Source organism: Oppia nitens, unplaced genomic scaffold (genome assembly GCF_028296485.1).
Source record: "Oppia nitens isolate AA-2021 unplaced genomic scaffold, nextdenovo-longstitch-racon4-pilon3 scaffold11_pilon_pilon_pilon, whole genome shotgun sequence".
Lineage (NCBI taxonomy): Eukaryota > Metazoa > Arthropoda > Arachnida > Sarcoptiformes > Oppiidae > Oppia > Oppia nitens.
Genome location: NW_026533190.1, coordinates 535,182 through 556,091, shown reverse-complemented (window position 1 = coordinate 556,091; position 20,910 = coordinate 535,182). Strand labels below are relative to the sequence as shown.

Here is a 20,910-nt window from a genome sequence, read left to right as displayed (position 1 = left end):
ACAGTAATAATAGTATTAGACAATAATAGATAATAAAAAAAATGATAATAATAATAATAATCAATAGGCAATATAACTTTATAACAAATAATAATAAATAATTCAACAAATCAAATAACATAAATAAATAACATTACATTACATTAGATTACATAATAAATAAAATGTTTACTTTTAAATTGAATTATTTTATATATATATATGTACTGTATTTTTACTATTAAAAAAAGTATATTTTATTTTCTATATATATATATATATATATATCTATTTACTGTATAACAATATAAACAGTTTTATGTAACCATAATATAATTGAATTGTATATAAAATTTATATATAATTTATTTTTAATAATATATATTATAGACATTATAAAATAAATATATATTAAAATAAATATCAATAGACATTATTAGATATTTTAGTTAGATATTTATATATATATACACGTAAAACAAATAACTATAAATAATTACTACAACAATAGTACTAAAATATATATATATATATATATTGTATTTTTAATTATTTAAATATTATAGTAAAAATTAAAACAACAATAAAAAACAAATAAAATAAATTACTTATGTTTGTAATAAATTTGCTTAACTAATGGTATCTGTTTTAAATAATTAATGAGAAACTAAATAAAAAACCGTAAAATAAATAATATATATATAGAAAAAAATTCAATTTATTTTGCAATAATATTATACACTATATATATATATATATGTGTGTGTATATAAAAAAACAATGATAAATAAAATAAATAAATTAAAAAAAAATTAAATAGAAATAAATACATAATAAGTTGTGTAATATTATTAGTCTATACAATAAAAAACACAAAAAAATAAATAAATATAATCTAAAAGTTTTAATAGTAATGATGTTTGACTTATACCGTATACAACATGTAATGTAATGTTGAAACAAAAAAAAACAACTAAATACTAAATACAAGTAAATTACAAAACAAAATAAAATGAAAACTAAATACAAATTATATATATATATATATTGTATACAAATTTGTCGACTTATTTGTCGAGTAATCGACTTTAAGAGAGAGAGAGAGAGAGAGAGAGAAAGACTATAATTATTATAATATTACTGTAATATACTGTTATATATTATATATGATATTATATATTAAGACTAAATAATTGTTTTCATTATTATTTTTTTTTTGATCACTAATTTGTTCATCAATTTTGTTGTTGTTGTTGATGTTGTTGTCTATAATCAGACTAAAAGATAAATAACAAATAATCAACAAAAAACAAAAAAAAAACTTAAATAAAACAATTTATTGCAACATATCTCAAAAAATACAATATTTAACTTACATTTATTATTAGTAGTATTTTTATTAATAAATAATTTATTGTATACAAAAATAAAAATTAAATTTTTTATTGTTTATACTGTCATAATATAAATATTATATATATATTGTAGAGTAAAATAAGTTTTATTTTTAGTTGAAATATTTATTGGACACACAATTAATGGACAGTTGGGATTCATAGGGCACAGGGAGTTAGTTAGTTAGTTAGTTAGTTAGTTGGTTAGTCAGTCAGTTAGTTATAGCTGTATATACACTGACTGTATATCATCGGTTAAGTGCAAACAAATTGTGTTATATATATATTTTTTTGATATATAAAATAATATATAATAATATTATTAGTAGTATAATTCAAATTTATAACTATTGAGAAAAAAATTTATTATCAAATTTTTTTTTTGAACATATGTACAAAAAAATAATAATATGATTTTTTTATACTATTTAATAGTGCATTAATGGTGCATAAATTTGAATGCAATTTATTTTTTTATATTTTATTTTTTTTTTTGAGTATTAAATCATTGATGTAATGGCTTATAATAATAATAATAATAATAGAAATTTGTATATAAATACAACCAACAAAAAAAATATAGACTAAACTCTATATAAAATATATTATTTTGTTGTTGTTATTGTTGTTAAAAAAATTGCTTTTAAATCACATATATTATTATTATTATTATTATTATTATACAGATTATAACATATGTATATAAAATAAAATTAAAAGCAATAAATTTAATAATGTATTGTTGTATACGTTTAAAAAAAATCTGATTTAATAAATCTGATTTTACATTGAATTTAAATTAATTTTTTTTATATTGAAATTAGTTTTTATTGAATAGTATAGAATAATAATAATTTTTTTGTTAAAAATTAACGTTAAAAGTTAAAAATTTATTGTGATTTTTTAATAATTAATTTAGTACTAACTGGTTATTAATAGATTTTATAATTAAAAAAATTATGTATTTGTTTAAAATTAATTTTATGTATTTATATGGTTTATATTTGTGATATAAATTGTAAACTTAATATAATAATAAATAAAAAAACACCATTAATATTAGTCTATATTATAATTTTAAATATTAAACATATATATATAATAAAATTATTAAATCAAAAATTTTAAAAATTTGAACAAAATTTATTAAATTATATTACATTATATTAAGTATTATATAAAAAAAAAGTTATATACAGTACTTACCAATAGTTATGCCGCATAACAATAGACATACAATTTTTGCCATCAAATAAAAAATAATAATAAGTGATTGGGTGTTATATGGCTTCCGTAATAATAATAATAATAATAAGTCTATACATCAGATACACTAGTGATTTGATTGCCAATAACTACCAGTGCTTTAGATAGAGAGATATATATATATATATATATCTATAGATCCATAAAATCCAAACAAAAATCTATTTGATTTTAGCCGATAATGGGGTTAGTCCTCAACTATATAACCCTTTAGCTCCCTGGGCTGATAGTAATGATGATTATATATATATTGTGTGTATATATATAGATAAAAAGCTACCAAAAGTAAGCCAACAATTGATTAGTTAATCAGTCCTTTTAGTGTATTAGTTAGTATTAGTAGTAGTAGTAGTAGTAGTAGTAGTAGTAGTAGTAGTAGTAGTAGTAGTACTAGTAGTAGTAGTGGTTATGTTGTTGTTGTTGTTGTTGTTGTTGTGTTTAGTAGTCTATTAGCCGAAAACTAAATGAAAGACACAATATTTCTATTAACAAGTTTTAATGTCATTATTATTATTATTATTATTATTAGTGATAATAATTAGTGTCTGGTGTTAGTGATGTCATGAAAAAAATAAGATTTATATATATATATAAGCTAGACTGACCACCCAATTTATTAGTAAACCTGTATAATAGTATAAAATTATTATTTTCACCTGTATTTTCCTGTATATTAAATATTATATTCCTGTATGTTAACCTGTACTTAAATAACTATATATTCGTATATATTTATAATACTTTAAAATAAATTTAATTTAGATACTATAATTATATAAAAAGTTGAAATTATTTTATATTGAACATGAACAATTTTACAAATATTTATAAATTTTTTATATTTAAAAAAAATATTTGAAATATTTAAACTGTATATTAAAAATACAAGCAAGCAACAAGCAATACAAGCAAAACTAACAAAACTTAATTCATAGTTATTTTATACTTTTATTAATCAATTAGTTTTACATATTTTAAAACTGTATATTTTATTATACAGGTTAGCCCTTTCCTGTCACCTGTATTAGACCCTTGATTCCTGTATAATACAGGCGGCACCTGTATGGGTGGTCAGTCTAATATAAGCAGTAATTAAATTAATAAAAAAAATTAATTCAATTTTTTTTATGTCTAATTATTAATCAGTTATTAGGTTTTATTTTAACAATTTTTGGATATTAATCAATAAGTTTTTTTTAATAATTATTATTATTATTCAAGTTGTTATACACAAATATAATTTTTTTTCAATAATAATAATAATAAGTTAAATATTATAATAGTTTTATATTGCCATTAAAATTAAATTCATTATTATTACATATATATAAATAGGTGTTCACTAATAATAATGATATTAATAATAATAAAAGTCAATTACAATTATAGATATAAACTATTTTTTTTTGTATAAAATAAATTATTAATTATTATTATTAGTTATTATCGGATAGTATATAAATTAAACAGTATTTATAGTATTATAAATATAATATATATTATACCTACAGTTGATTTATTGTATTTTATAGTTGTTTTATTTTGTTGCTATTATTATTATTATTTATATTATTATTATTATTTCAGTTGTTATATTTGGCCACAAAATTGTGTTAAGTTTTTATTATTATTATTATTATTATCTTATTTTTTGTGTCTGTATTAGTAAAAAAAAGTGTTGATTCATACACACAATAAATTAGATTAAATTCACAACACGTTATGATATATATATATATATTTATATAAATTTATATATATATTGTTTGTATTATACAGTATTGGTTATTATGTTGTTTAATAGTACCCATTGAACACATAAAATATAACAAACAATTGGTAAAGTAATTGTAAGATTTTATTTTATTTTATAAAAGTTATTTAAGATATAAAAAAAATAATATTTTCTAAAATCTAAAAAAAGTTTTAATCAAAAAATATTGTGTGTGTGTTATGTTTGTTTCACTTTTGTTTGGTTGGATTTACACACATATATAACACTTAATATAACAATCATATAATATAACACTTTTATATATATATATATATTATATATACACACAAACACACATTTAGGTACTATATATATACAGTATATATATACATAAAACACAATCAATCTATCAGTGAATCAACTAAATAGTAGTAGTAGTGTTGCACACATAGGAATTGGCATTTATTTTATATACAGTATATATATATATATAAATATATATATATATATATAGGTATGTATGTATAGCACACTAGTAGTAGCAAAAAAAAATAAATACCAGTTCCCCGAAAAAATAAAAATAAAAACAATATATACTATTAAATTAGTTCCCAGTTTTTTTTGGAAATAATAATAATAATAAAAATTTCTTATATCTGCACACAATGTGAATACTTAGTGGTAGTGGTGTTAGTAGTGGTAGTGATGATGATAGAGATTGGGATACCAGTGCTCTCTCTCTCTAACAGTCATTCACACGCTCTCTATCATCACTGAGACTATCCCTTTCCCACTCTCTATATGAAACTACCGGAGCTCACAGTTTCAGTCAACGAGATCTCACACACAATGTTTCCGTACATAACTGTGTGTGTTATCATCTGCACAGACATACAGTACATACTGTACATACACTTTAGCTCCGGCACTCTCACGCTATATGTATGTACAGTATGTATGTGTGTGTGTGTTCAATGGGGTTATACTGTATTTTATCTATAGCCACTTAAAGTTGAGTTGGGTATATATATATAACGGTATGGCATACTTAAAACATATATATATATATATATATATATATATATTATAAATATATAGCTCATGCTCAATAAGCGCGCGCCCGGGTATCTAATATTTATTATGGGATTTTTTATCAATATTTTAGCCCCCCCCTACTTAAAAAAATTATCATTATCATTTTAAAAAAAAATCTAAATTAGATTAAATATATATATATTAATAAAAAATTTTGTTTAATTATTTTATTAAAATTTTTATTATATATTTATAGTATACATAAATCAAAATTAATTTGTTATCAAATATTTTTACTTACAAAAAAAAATATATCAAATATTTAAAGTGCTATTTAGAAAAAAATATGTATAAAAAATTGATAACTTAATTTATAGACATAAAATTTATATACAGTATATATATATATATATATATATATATATATATATATATATATACTGTATATTAAAAATCTATTAAATTAAAAAAAAATAATACTAATTTTAATATATAAAATTTTTATATAAAAAAAACTATAAAAAATTAATAATCACTAAATAATAATAATAATAAACAAAAACAAAATTATAAACAAAATTTTATGTATAAAAAAATCTAAACAACAAAAACAACACAAAAATATTTTGATTTTGACTTTCAGTCAATCAATCGATTATTATTAACTCAATAGAGAGAGAGAGAGAGAGAGAGAGAGAGAGAGAGAGAGAGAGAGAGAGAGAGAGAGAGAGAGAGAGAGAATATATATCTAATAAAACAAAATTCTTGAAATATTTTTTTTATAGTATAAATCGGATTAGACTTTATATATACACAATATGTTTGTCAAATCAAAATTATGTCAAAATTGTTTATAACTATAATATATTGTTTTTTTTAGAAATTGTTATAAAAATATTTTTGTTATATGTGTGGGTTTTTGTGGATGGTTTTGACATTAAAATTGTTTATATATCTATGATATTATCAATATCTTAATAATATATGTTATTCAACCAAAAATAATAATAATAATAATAAAAGAGTTAATAAATTATGAAAAATATTAATAAATTATTTATATAAAAAAAACAAATAATTTACTATAAAATTGATTAATTAGTTGTTTTAAAATTATGAATATTTTTTATTATTAATTATCTATTTAAAAAATACTTAAAAAATATTTTTTTTTATTAATATTTATTAATTATTTTTTGTTAATTATTATCACAAATAAAACTTTTATTAATTATTTTAATTACTAATTATAATAAAAATTTATTCAATAAATTGTTTATAATTGTATAGAAATTAATAATAATAGCAATAATAATAATAATATTTATTATAAAATATTTAATAATACAATTGAATACAATATCATTAAATTTATTTTTAATTAATTACTCCTTTTTTTTTAAAAAAAATAATTAACTATTAATTTTGTGATTATTTTTTGTTTATTTTTTTTTAATTTTATCGGATAATTATCGCAACCATTTGTTAACAAAATTTGAATCCATATTATATTTGAGTCCGCCATCGACTATCAGGCTATGGCCAGTAATATAGGTGGCCTCGGATGACGACAAAAATACGACAGCTTTGGCGATATCGATGGGCAGACCAGCTCTGCCCAGTGGTGTGTGTCGGGCCGTATGATTGAACATTTCTTCGGATTTCTTCGGATCCCAGAGATCGGGTCGGGCAATGATAATACCCGGACTAATATTTTTTGGGGGGTTATAGTTTAGTAGTATTCAATTAGGATTATGTATGTTTTGTAGTTATGTCATCATAAACACACACATACATACATACATAAATACAAACACACATATTCACACATACATGCATACAGACACACACATACATACATACATATACACACATACATGCATATAGACACACACATACATAAATACAAACACAAATATACACACATACATGCATACAGACACACACACACACACACACACACACACACACACACATACATACATACATACATACATACATACATACATACATACATACATACATACATACATACATACATACATACATACATACATACATACATACATACATACATACATACATACATACATACACACTCACACACATCCTATTTACATACCTGACTGAATTGACACGAACTCCCTGTTCGGCTAACTCGAGGGCCAAAACTTTGGTCATTACATCCAACGCTGCTTTAGATATTTGATAACCCATTTGCAAGATTTGCTTTATATTTGATATAAAAAATAAATAATTAATTAATTAGTTAATAATAATTAAATTAATTAATTATCCGATCATACAATACGCTCCAATTGAACGGTAGTAATGGTAACTATATTGCCCCGGGTTTTGGCCAAATAGGGTGCAGCCAATCGGGACAATTGGATATTACCATTGATGTCCATATGTTCAAAATAGTCTAACGATTTCTGGAAATTCGGTTCAAACAAACCGGCCGTTTCAAAATGGCCGGCATTGTTGACCAGTATATCTAGTTTGCCGAATACCCGAATAGTTTCGTTCAATAGTTTGGCCAAATCATCCTGTTTGGCCAAATCGGCTATAAATTCTAATGGCTGTCCACACCCCGGGGGAAAAAATAAATAATTATTTGTTGGATTAATTACCCGATAATTGTTGGCCACTAGTATTGTTTTCGGGACTTACCTTAAGTTTTTTCGGTGACAATTCCTGTACGACAAGTGCCGTCTTATGAATCTCGTCGGCCTTACGCCCGGTGACCACAACACTGGCACCCAATGCCGAGTATAGTTTGACAATTTGTGCGCCGATACCGTTGGACGAGCCGCTGACCAGTACTACTTTGCCGTTGAAATCACGCGAGTGTCGGACCTCATCGTAGATGTCGATGTCTTCAACATCAATGTCGGTCATAATGTTGTCGTCAAACTGTTGGCCACTTAAGTTGGCCATCAATTGAACCAATAGTAGTATCGATAGTGATATAATTGACAATAGTTTAGACATAGTTTTTTTTGAATACAATTATTTTTTTTATTAGATTAATTGTTTTATAATAAATTGTTTTTTTAATTATTTACTATTTATACTATTTTTTTTGGTTTGTTTAGTGATGACTATTATTATGTTATTTGTTATCTCTCTCTCTCTCTCTCTCTCTCTCTCTCTCTCTCTCTCTCTCTCTCTCTCTCTCTCTCTCTCTCTCTCTCTACATTATATACATATTATTATTTGTATTATTTATAATCATTTAATCTCTACTTTTATTTTAGTAAATTAATTGATTAATTTTTGAAGTATTAAACTAGTTTGTCACATAAATATATAATGGTATATATATATATATACTAATAATATAAAATGATAATTTTATAACCAATAATAGTAATTTACGTATAATACTGGAAAAAATGTTTACAATATATAACATTTATTATGAAATAATACCTGTAATTATTTCAATAAAACATTGATAAATAATTTATAGATAAATAATTGTAATAATAATAATATCAGATATAAGTAACTTAAGTGCACTGAAAATGTTAATTATGAAATCATAGTATTATTATTATTATTATTGTAAATTTTAAAAAATAAAAAGTTAGTAAATTAATTTATTAGTATTATTTATAAACTATTATAAGTAATTAACAATTTTTTAAAAAATTTTTTCTAAATTTTAATACATTAAATGCTATTTAAATAAATAAATTTGAAAAAAAATAAATATTTTACTAAATTGTATATGTTATGTAATACTAATTAATTTTAAATAATATGTAGAGTTTTAAAATAAATTTTATAATTTTTAAATAAATAAAATAAGTTATATTTCTATATAATATATACTTATATATTTAATTAATTTATTATAAATTGTAATTATTTCATAAAATAATCATGAATTTTAAAAAATGAAAAATAATATTTAAATTTTTTGTTATTTAACTTTTTTTTTAATAACTTTATTTTTTTGTAAATATAAACTTCAAGTATTGTTATTATAGTGACACCTATTATACATATATACTAATAATTTTTGTTTTATTTTATATAATAGTTAAAAAATATTTAGAATTTAAATCATATTAATTCAGATATAGAAAAAATTTCAAATCTAATACAAATAACTAATTACTATTGTGTTATTAAAATGATATATTAAAATAATTTTTTTTTTAAAAATGCTAACTATTTAATTTAGTTTAATAGTTACAGTGATAAATAAATTGTTATAGTTTATAATAGCAGTTATAAATTATTTAATTATTTTTGGTAAAAAATATTATTAATTAGAAAAACAAAACATTTAACATAACTAATAATAATTATTAGTATTAGTATTTATAATTTTTTTTTATTTATTTATCATAATTAAGTATTTTATAATTTTATTTTAATAATTATACTGTACTGTAGTAGACATTGTGATTAAATTGTGATTTAATTTAAAGATTAGTTGCAATTAATCTGTAGATGTATATTACAAACACTACACACACATACATACACACACATATATACATACATACATACACACACACACACACACACACACACACACACACACACACACACACACACACACACACACACACACACACACACACAAACACATACATACACACACACACACACATACATACCGTATAATATCATATATAGTTATACTAATGATGATGAATTAGGTCTGGCCTTTACAATAACAGCACAATTGTTATCCACATCATCATTATCAACATTAACAGGAACGGTATGCAGTGGTGGTAGTGGTAGTAGCGGTGGCGGTGGCGGTGGTGGTGGTGCCAACTGACACTGATCGCGTGTAACTATAACCGGTAGCTTACAAAACAAGTCCATCCATAAGCCGGGAATGGCCAACTGGACCCGTACATGATATTTCACTTGAATAATCGGACACGAATTTTGGACTACCGATGCCAGCACTGGGATGGCTACCTGTATATCGTAAGTCCTACCAGTTGTATACGACCGGATAGTTATGGGTATTGTTTCGTTCAGTGTCTCCGACCAGTCGTGTCGACCGCCGGCACTCAAAAATGTCGACTCCTGTCTCAATTCAGCTCTTAATGACAATATTTTATCCGACGGGTTATCAACATAGCATAGGACGGGTATATTTTCGCCGGCATTATGACCCATACGACCGATTTCGCATTGTATACAAACTACTGAGTACTGGCCTTTAGCCGACCTGACTGTCCGACGTTGGCTATCGAAACTTCTTTGCTATAAAATGTATGTTTTTATTGAAAGATCAGATACTGCTGTTAGGCATATGCCCTACTGTTAGCTCCTGTATGGATACCAGTGCCGGCGACATAATGTGTACGGGTATCCATGGATTGTTGTCCAGGCCATCGGGATTGCGTAGATTAGCCTCAATCCAGTACCTAATGTAACCGTATTGGCCTTTGAATGTCGACGGCAGGCCACTAGTGCGGGGTGGGGTGGGTGTAATGGTATGTATATATGGTATGTAATGGTATATATATATATATATAGACATTAAATATATAATTAAAATCTAATATTTAATTAATAAAGGTTTTTTACTATTACTACTAATACTAATAATTAATAATATTAAACAATATAATAATGTTATATAAAATAAAACTGAAAAATATACAAATAATATTAATAATTAATAAAAATTTAATTGTGATTTTTAAATTATACACTAATACTATTTGATTAATTAATTATTAATAATAATAATTAAATAAAAATAATTAAATAATAATAATTAAATAAAAATAATTAAATAATAATAAATTAATTAATAATAATAATAACTAAACAATAATAAATTAATAGCTAATATAATTTCTTTCAGATAATAATAATTATTATTAGTATTATTATTATTAAATATTAATAATACTAAGTTAATAGATAATATAATTTGTTTTTCAGATAATAATAATAAATACCCGGACGGTAGCTGAAAATTAAATCCTATAATATGCTGACCCGGGCTTAAAGTTATCGGATATACTTGAATAGTATAGACACACATAAAACAAATAAAAAACAAATTAATTAATTAAAAATTATTGCATAATCAACAACAACAACATACTAGTGCCGGGATAATACTTGAGGTCGACACACGACAGATACATCCGGTGCTGTATATCTGATTTGTTTCGGGAGGTTAGTTGAGTTTGAGACTCTGACCATTGACATTCGGCCTGACCTTTCAACTTAATCGATAACTGGCTGACCAGTATTGGCTGATTGGTTTCGATCAGACAGTAGCCGCTGATTAGATCGTTGGGTCGGAAGGCCACACCCGGCCGATCCAAATTGATAATACATTTGGTAATAGTATTGCCCATTTGGTGTGTATATGCAAATATACGACTGTCCCCCAGTTAAGTACTTTTTTAAAAAAAAAATTTTTTTTAATTTTTTTTTTGATAAATTAATTATTTAAATTTTTTAATCACCAAAAAACAATATTATTGTTAATGCAATTATAATGCAATTATAATATGTATTGAAAAATATACAACAAATTACTTAATATATATATAATTTATTTAAATATTATTATTATTATTAATTTAGTTATATTTAGTTAGTTAGTTAGTTAGTTAACAATAACAATTTTTATATGCAAATTTTATATTCAAGTCAATTGACATTAATATTATTTAGTTTAGTTTTTTTTAACACTCAAACACCCACACAATTATTATTATTATTATTATTAAACATTAGTTATAAACTACATGTATATTATTAATACTGTAATTTTATTTAACAGGTATATTACAGGTATATTAACAGTACATAAAGCGTTAATCATCATCTATTTTATTATATATATATAAATTATTTATATATATATATATCCTATCTATTAATTTTTTATTGAAAAGTTTATTTAATAAAAAAAATTATAAAATGATATTTTAACGACTAAATGACAATTGTGTACCAATTGTGTGTGTTATATGTTGTTGTTGTTATCATTGCATTCAATATACTAATATACTAATATGAAAATAACTTTTTAAAAAAAACAATACTTAAAGTTTTTCATAATAATAATATTAATATTAATGAAAATAGATTTTAATTTACGTTAATATTTTGTTTTGTTGTTGTTATAAGATATTAACTGATTTACATGACTATTGTATTTAATAAATAATAATAATTATAATAATTGATTTTTTTTGTTGTAATAAGACATTCATTTAGATTATATATATATATATATATAATATATTAATAATTTTCAAATATATAAGAATCGCTTTGTTTTAGTTTATTATTATTATTACTTTTTTTTATATTAAATTAATTTACATTACAAGTACTGTAAATATCAATAATAAATATTAATAACTATTAGTATAATTAATACTAACAAAATAAGTAGCATATACTGTATATATATATATATACAGTATATTTAACCTAAATTAACCTGCTAAATATTTTGTTATTATATTAAGTTATACAGTATATATAAAAAATAAAGTTAGCATGCGCGTTTTTAATTTTTGTTGCTGTTGAAATTTTACCATGGTAATATACTATTTAATTATATAAATATATATTTGTTTATTATTATTATTATTATTATTATTTGCAATACTTTTTTACTAGAGAAACATTAGTTATATATATATATATACTGTATTTATATACCGTATATGTTGTATATATTGATTATTTTAATATTAAAAGTCATTTATTTATTTATTTTTTTAGACAATATCTCTAGCAATTTGAATACAAAAATAGTTTTTTTTGTTGTTGTCTGTAAATAGTTTATTACACTTTATATGTGTAATATTTTTATGTTGTTGTTGTTATTACTGTATATAAGATATAATGGGAAAAAATAATTAATAAAAAAGTATGAAAACTTTTTTTTGTTTAATTACTTTTTTGTTTAGATTATTATATAATTGCAACAAAAATATTACAAATACAAAGTGTAATAAACTATTCAAAAAAATAATATAAAGTATTTAAAGTTTATTAAGTTTAGATTTTTAATTATAATATTTATTTATTTAATAAAATACAAAAAATATATATATATTAATTACATTTATTTTTATGAATATTTATTTATTTATATAATATACAATATACTTGAATATAATATAACAACAACAAAAAAGTTATTATAATATATATTATTATTATTATACAAAAAAAATATATAAATAATTTCATTATTACAATATATTTGTAAATTTTTTTTAAATACTTATATATTATTGTTAATAAAAAAATTATTAATAAAACTAAATAATACTTTAATGAAAAATAGATATCACACACAATAATAACTATTATTATTATAATTATTATTAATAATTAATTTTTTTTATTGTATTAATTTGGATAGACTTGCATATCATGGGTCAGTATAACCGGTAGTTCACAGTGCAAGTCAAACGAACCGGGAATTTCAAGTGTAACCACTACTGTATAGTTTAGATGAATGATTGGACAAGTATTCTGGACTACCGGTGCCGTCAACGGTATAATCAATGGCAATAGTTGGCTAGTTTTCTCACGTGGACCGACATTCGGACCGATATAACGGGCAATCTTTACACTGGTTTTCCGTTGACATCCCCGGGCATAGAAAGTCGACTCCTGTTTCAGGGCTGCTCTCAAAATCATCGGTTTATCGCTACCGTTATCAATGAAACACTGGACAGGTATCTCCGAGCCGACATTGTGTCCCATAGACGGCAGTTCACAGCGTAATACCAATGGTTGGCCATTGATTAGGCCAACAGTTTTGCTGTTACTGTTGAACACCCGTTGCTATTCAAGGTATACAAAACACATGATTAAGTTTTCAATAGATTTGTATGATATTTATGTCTTACCGATAGCTCCTGTATGGATGACAGGGCTGGCGAGTTGACAATTATGGGCACCCGTGCCCTGTCGTCAATGTTAAACACGCCCGGCTTATGTAGATGAGCCTCAATCCAGTACCTGATATGACCGTACTGTCCTTCAAATGTTGACGGCAGGCCACTGTGTGTAATGAGATATATAATAATATTAATATAATAATTAAATATATATATATTATAATAAAAAATTATTATCATAAATTATTTATATAAAATATTTTTTTTAAATAAAAATTTTAATTACTATTTATACTAATATATATATATATATAAATCATTATTTATTTAAATACTTATTAAAATAATAATAAAAATTTAATTGTTATGTTAAATGTAATGTCAAAATACCCGGACGGCAGTTGAAAATTAAAACCAATATTGTGCTGACCCGGGCTTAGTGTCGATGGATAGACTGGTTTTGTTTTGAGATAATTTACAAAAAAAATAAATAAATAAATAAAAGTTTTTAAAACAACAACATTACTGCATACATACATACAAACACACACACACACACACACACACACACACACACACACACACACACACACACACACACAAATACACACATACACACACAAATACACACATACACACACACACACACACACATACATACCATTCCCGGGATAGTACTTGAGTTTGACACACGGATGATCTGACCTATAATGTACAGTTTCCGACCGATTATGAGGCCGACCCTGAGCATCTCTACCGTGAACTTGTTGCTGCTCTGTCCACTGGCATCGGGCTTCGCCCCGCAACGAAACGGACAGTTGACTAAGTGGTACCGGTTTTTCCGTTTGTAGTACACATTGACCGCTAATAATGTCGTTAGGCCTGTAGGCCACTCCCGGCCGGTCCAATGTTATCAAACATTTGCTAGTATTGCCACCCATTTTGTCAGTATATATATATATATATATATATCAATCATATACTGTATATATTTATATAATAAAATGTGTATTTATTTATTACACAGTAATTAGTTAATAATAATATACAGCAATACAATACATTACTAGTTTGTACTGTATTTTCAGTTTGAAGGACACAATAAAAAAAATAGTTATACTATTAATAACATACTGTATATAATTTATTTATGGTATTTATAAGGTATATCCCCTATCGATATATAAAACCTTATATATATATTTAATATTATGTTATTTTATTAGTAATATTATTACTGTTTTATAATTAAATAACTTATTCAATAAAACATCAATTTCAACAACAAAAAAAACATATTTTAATAATTTTACAATTTTTACAAATATTTTTTTAAACAACAAAAAAATTAAAAATAAAGTCTAGTATATATGTTTACTAATTAAATAAAAAATTAACAATATTGTTTTAGTAATGCATTATTTATTTCAATTAATCAGTATATAAACGTATACATTATATATATATATATATACTGTATATATATATATTTATTATATTACACACTAAAAAATCAATGATAAAATTATTAATGTACACTATTGCATATCATAATTGATTAAATATACTAGTACATATATATATATATTTATATATAATTGATTGCAATAAAACTAGGCAACAATTATTATTATTATTATTGATAAATACTACTTTAATATTATTAATTGTTATAAATAATAAAAACTTGTATACATTATAATAAATATATAAATGGTATACTATCTAATAATAGTAATATTGTAAAAGATAATAAATATTTAATTAAATTAATTAATTTTATTTTTTAAAAGAAAAATTTACTTGATAAATATAATTGTTTTGATAACTATCATATTTATTTTTTTAAAATTAATAATTAAAAAGTTTTTTTTATAGAGAAAATAATAATAAAATATGTTTTGAATTATTAGTAAAATGTTTATTAATATCAAATTATATATATATATTTATGAAATAAGTTTTGAATAATATTTTTTGTTGATTTTTATAATTACAACCAAAATTTGATAATGAAATTAAATATGAAAACAAAACAAAAAATAATGTTTTTTTATAAAAAAAATAAATAAACAAAAAATTGAATTGAATTTATAGATAAATTTTTTTTAAAATGAAATGTTATGCAAAATATCAAATATTTTTTTCAAAAAACAAAAAATTGAATTGAATTTATAAATAATTTTTTTTTGATGAAATGTTATGCAAAATGTTTAAATCAAATAAATTTTTTTTCAACAAAACAAAAATCAAATATTAATTTTTATGACAATTATTATTATTATTATTATATCAACAAAAAAAAAACAAACACACAATTAGTTCATATTATTGAAATCCAGTTCCCGTTTATACTGACCAGACTGGTAGGTATAGTGACAGCCATTTAGTTGTATAGCACGGGGCGGGTCAACCACACCGCCAGCACCAACCAAACCGGTATTATCGGGTATCCTATTCCTTAGATAATCTCTAGTTTTACGCCAATTATTGACAACCAGTTCAAGTAAGTCGTTACGCATAATATCGTTCAACCTGTTCAACGACGACTGGCCAACAGTGGCCGTACCGGACATAAAATAACCGAAATTTTCATTCAAAAAACGTTTGACTTCGGGTATCAATTCATCAGCTAATCCATACTCGTAGCCGAATCGGGCAATCTGTTCGACATTGGCCCGAGTTATACGCGATCGGAGATGACGGCCGCAAGCGTCCATCAGCCGTAACAGTTGATATTTATCGGCCAATCGGAGTACTTGTTGGATGAGATCCATGTCCTCGGGGTCGGGCATCAGTACCAGACGTTCGCTATACAAATAGGTAATCATTACACGAAAAGCATCGCCAGTAGTGTCTTCTAAGACGATCTCCTGTTCCCTGTATTCACGAAAATTTTCCGAAAACATGGCCCGAAATACTGGGCTTTTGAAGCTGAGTATATGTTTGATGGCCGGCACCCGTTGGTCGCCGATAATGAACAGTACATCGCTGTCCCATTCGTTCATAAAGTAATCCATTTCCGGATATTTTAGTTTCTCCGCCGATGTCCTCATTAGGGTCGCCGACACCGACGCCGAAGCCGCCGCCGCCGCCGCTGCCGACGGCTGACTGGCCGTCCCATTAGCGACAGTATTGGTGTCTCCAGTCTTAGTGAATGTAAAAAAGTTATTGTAATTATTATTATTATTATTAAAAAAATTAATGTAATTATTATTATTATTATTAAAAAAATTAATGTAATTATTATTATTAAAAAATTAATGTAATTGTTATTATTATTATTAAAAAAATTAATTTAATTGCTAATAGTTTAATTAATATTTAAAAATCAATTATAATTTAATACTAACCATAGTTTTATTTAATTTGTTTAATTAATTACACACAAAAAAAACAGTTATTATTATTATTATTTGGATTTTCAATGTATTGAAAATAAAGTTTTTATTTAAATTGTTTATGTATTAAATGTATTATTAAATCTAATTAACTGTTAAAAGTTATTTAAACAAATTAATTAATTAATTAATAATTTTATTTTTCATTTACATTATTATCAATAATAATAATAATAATTTGATTATTTTAAATAATTTATTCAACTTTTAAATCATTATATATATGACTTATTGTGTGTGATGAAAAATTGCTCAGTGTCAATTATTGATTTTAATTTTAACATTTTTTAATATTAGTACCGTTATCATCATCATCATTATTTTGAACTTGGACATTTAATATTATTTAATAGTAAGTGTTAAATAGTAAGCTAGTTAATTAAGTTGACTGATATTTAATAATAATAATAATAATACATTAAAACTATTAAATTTTAATTTAAACATTTGTTTGTTTTAATTAAAATAAAATCAACTAATAAATTGCATTAAAAAACATTTTTGAAAACAAAAATATTCTGTATAATTGATATTTCAAAAAAATAAGTAATATTTATATATATATATATTAATAATAAATAACTAAATAATTAAAAAATTGTTTATTTTTAAAAGTTATTATATATATATAACTATACTATTTTTGTATCCTTTATGTAATTATTTGAAATCAAAATTATTGATCGCTTTTTTAGTGACATATTGTTGAGGAGTAGGAGGAGGAGGAGGGGAGTCGACTCATACATACCTATCCTATGTGATGCTCAAAATAATAATAATACTCAAAAATACTAGACATTATTATTATTATTATTATTATTATGAGATACCTGTCTATTATTATTATTACTATTATTATTATTTAAATCATTTATATATTTAAATTCAATGAAACCCTAGAAAGAGAGACAGACATAAAAAAAATGGCCGACAATACTGTTTCAGATAAATGTGACAATGATTTTAGTATACGTCAGATGACCACTGACCACATTGCCGGTGCTTTGCGGGTATTTGCCAGTCACGGACTGTTTGAGGCCAACTATTCGGTAGAAACCTATCTGAAGATTGACGGTAACGGGTTTTATGTGGCCATCGATGACATTACCAGTAAGTTTGGTGTTATAAATATATATATATTTTAATAATTATTATCTAATAATTACTGTATAATTATTATTATTATTATTATGATTTAATTAAAAAAAATATTAATTTTATTTAATAGTTTATCAGTTATTTTAATTAATTAATAATATTATTTTTATTATTTGCAAAATGTTAACTAATAATAATAATTTTTGTTAAATAGTAAATATAATTACTATCATATATTTATTACTATTTATCACAATTAAAAACAACTAAATAATTGTTTTATTATATTTTATATATTAATATTAATAATAATTATAATAAATAATTTTTTTTTATATAAAATTTAATATATTTAACTATTAATATACAATATATTATTTGTTTTTGTTATAAATTATAAATAATCAAAAAATAAAAAATTATTTAAATAATATTTATATAATTAAATTAATATTATTATATAATATTATTTATTTATATAAAACATATCATTAATTATAAAAATATTTATTTATTTATTTTCACAGAAGAAGTTATCGGTGTCTGCGGCGGACCAATGCTTCGGCCAGACCTGGCGTTTATCGGTCTGTACGCTGTCGACCAGCGATACTCGGGTCGCCGTATTGGCCAGAAATTGTTTCACATTGTCCTATCGTATATCGGTAACCAGCAAAATGTTGCCCTATTTTCGGTTCCCGACAAACTCGGTCTCTACAGAGATCGGCTGGGGTTTCGTGTAGTCAGCGACCAGACAATGGTTATCTATACGGGAACGGTAGCCAATGTCCGACAATGTAGTACCGATGCTGATAGTGATGATGGCATACATGTGCTAACACAGTTGACCGACGATCTGATCGATCGACAAATAGTCGATTATGACCGACATATTCACGGTCTAAGTCGTGATAGACTACTGGGTCTATCGTTGAGGGAATCGGGTTGTCGTCGGGCGGTTGCTGTGGACAACAATAACAAACAAGTCATGGGTTATGGATGTCTACGAGTTCATAGTTCAGGTGCAACAACCCTGAGTCCATTGTACGCCGATAGTCCTCAAGTGGCCAAACGTTTGTTGTCGGCACTGGTAGTCCGCGATGATAGCACCGGTAGTAGTAGTAGTGATAGTAGTAATGTTTTACAAACAAAAAACCAGAGCTTTTATTACTATACACTTCATACAAATCCGATGGCCATTGAATTAGCCGAACAGTTAGGACTGGATAAGCACGAGGAATGTCGGCTACTGTTCCGCAAACGTATAGTTCCCGTAAATTATGAGAAAATCTATTCAATATTGAGCCCAAATTTTTCGTTATAATTTTATTATTTTAAAAAAATAATAAATATTTTTTTTTGTTTATAAATACCTGTATTTATATATCTATTTGTTTGTTAGTAATTTTAACAATAAAAATATGTTATATTAGATGTTATATTATTAGATGTTATATAATAATAATAATAATAAAAATATCTATAAGTAAATAAAAATTTTAACTTAATATATTGATTAGTATATTTATAATAATAATAATAAATAGAAAATTATTATTATTATTATAATAATAATATATGAAAATTTTTATATTTGTAAAAAATAAAATTAAAATCTCTAATAGATTATTTTTAATTAAAAAAAATTCTACACTATTTAATTAATGTTTTAATAATATATATAAATATATTGTTATCTATAGTGATGTTATTTACATTGATAACTAACCTTGATGAATTGTACATATTTTTTCGTTATATTTACAAGTATATAATAAATTTAATTAAAAATGTAAAAATAAAAATAAAAATAAAATAAACAATTTATTAATTATTTAATAATTAGTTTTTATTGTTGTAAATATCAATTTGTTTGGCAAAAAATATATAATATTTATTAATATAAAATTTAAATTATTTAAAAATTATTAAATCATTTAAAAAAAATTATTATTACATTAATCATTCAAAAAACATTAACAATTTATAGTTAGTTTTTTTTATTTATTTAATTTATCATTTATTTTTATGTCCTATCTTATCGGTGATCTGTGATACACTACGGAGGGGGGTTAGTTTGCGGTCAATGGGGGCGGTTTATCCTTATCTCACACGGGGGGGGTGGTAGGTCCCTGGTTATGACCTACCCC

At 23.3% G+C, this 20,910-nt stretch overlaps 4 protein-coding genes across 4 annotated transcripts; 1 reads left to right on the top strand and 3 right to left on the bottom strand.

Moving 5' to 3' along the window:
• Positions 1 to 6,820: 6,820 nt before the first annotated feature.
• On the bottom strand, positions 6,821 to 8,427 carry LOC128966492 (17-beta-hydroxysteroid dehydrogenase 14-like). Its single transcript, XM_054313344.1, has 4 exons — positions 8,062 to 8,427; positions 7,695 to 7,970; positions 7,511 to 7,617; positions 6,821 to 7,095 (listed from the first exon to the last, which is right to left on the bottom strand). The coding sequence occupies exons 1-4, from the start codon at positions 8,380 to 8,382 to the stop codon at positions 6,858 to 6,860; spliced, it is 942 nt and encodes a 313-aa protein (XP_054169319.1). The 5' UTR covers positions 8,383 to 8,427; the 3' UTR covers positions 6,821 to 6,857.
• A 1,617-nt stretch (positions 8,428 to 10,044) lies between these two features.
• Positions 10,045 to 15,205, bottom strand: LOC128952993 (uncharacterized). Its single transcript, XM_054298480.1, has 7 exons — positions 14,926 to 15,205; positions 14,655 to 14,718; positions 14,274 to 14,427; positions 13,787 to 14,208; positions 11,503 to 11,769; positions 10,688 to 10,835; positions 10,045 to 10,629 (listed from the first exon to the last, which is right to left on the bottom strand). The coding sequence occupies exons 1-7, from the start codon at positions 15,203 to 15,205 to the stop codon at positions 10,045 to 10,047; spliced, it is 1,920 nt and encodes a 639-aa protein (XP_054154455.1).
• A 1,377-nt stretch (positions 15,206 to 16,582) lies between these two features.
• Positions 16,583 to 17,674, bottom strand: LOC128952983 (BTB and MATH domain-containing protein 42-like). Its single transcript, XM_054298468.1, has 2 exons — positions 17,618 to 17,674; positions 16,583 to 17,413 (listed from the first exon to the last, which is right to left on the bottom strand). Exons 1-2 carry the CDS (start codon positions 17,618 to 17,620, stop codon positions 16,583 to 16,585), a joined length of 834 nt encoding a protein of 277 aa, XP_054154443.1. The 5' UTR covers positions 17,621 to 17,674.
• An 887-nt stretch (positions 17,675 to 18,561) lies between these two features.
• LOC128952974 (uncharacterized) lies at positions 18,562 to 20,084 on the top strand. The gene is made up of 2 exons (XM_054298457.1): positions 18,562 to 18,775; positions 19,291 to 20,084. The coding sequence occupies exons 1-2, from the start codon at positions 18,589 to 18,591 to the stop codon at positions 20,082 to 20,084; spliced, it is 981 nt and encodes a 326-aa protein (XP_054154432.1). The 5' UTR covers positions 18,562 to 18,588.
• The last annotated feature ends 826 nt before the right edge of the window (positions 20,085 to 20,910 follow it).

Coding starts and splice junctions, on each gene's coding strand:
- LOC128966492 (XM_054313344.1), bottom strand. CDS start 8,382: ATGTCTAAACTATTGTCAATTATATCACTATCGATACTACTATTGGTT. Junction 7,971..8,061: donor TGTCACCGAAAAAACTTAAG/GTAAGTCCCGAA, acceptor GGGTGTGGACAG/CCATTAGAATTTATAGCCGA. Junction 7,618..7,694: donor CCGTTCAATTGGAGCGTATT/GTATGATCGGAT, acceptor TCAAATATAAAG/CAAATCTTGCAAATGGGTTA.
- LOC128952993 (XM_054298480.1), bottom strand. CDS start 15,205: ATGGGTGGCAATACTAGCAAATGTTTGATAACATTGGACCGGCCGGGA. Junction 14,719..14,925: donor CAAGTACTATCCCGGGAATG/GTATGTATGTGT, acceptor AAACAAAACCAG/TCTATCCATCGACACTAAGC. Junction 11,770..13,786: donor GTTATACTGACCCATGATAT/GCAAGTCTATCC, acceptor ACTGGGGGACAG/TCGTATATTTGCATATACAC.
- LOC128952974 (XM_054298457.1), top strand. CDS start 18,589: ATGGCCGACAATACTGTTTCAGATAAATGTGACAATGATTTTAGTATA. Junction 18,776..19,290: donor GGCCATCGATGACATTACCA/GTAAGTTTGGTG, acceptor TTATTTTCACAG/AAGAAGTTATCGGTGTCTGC.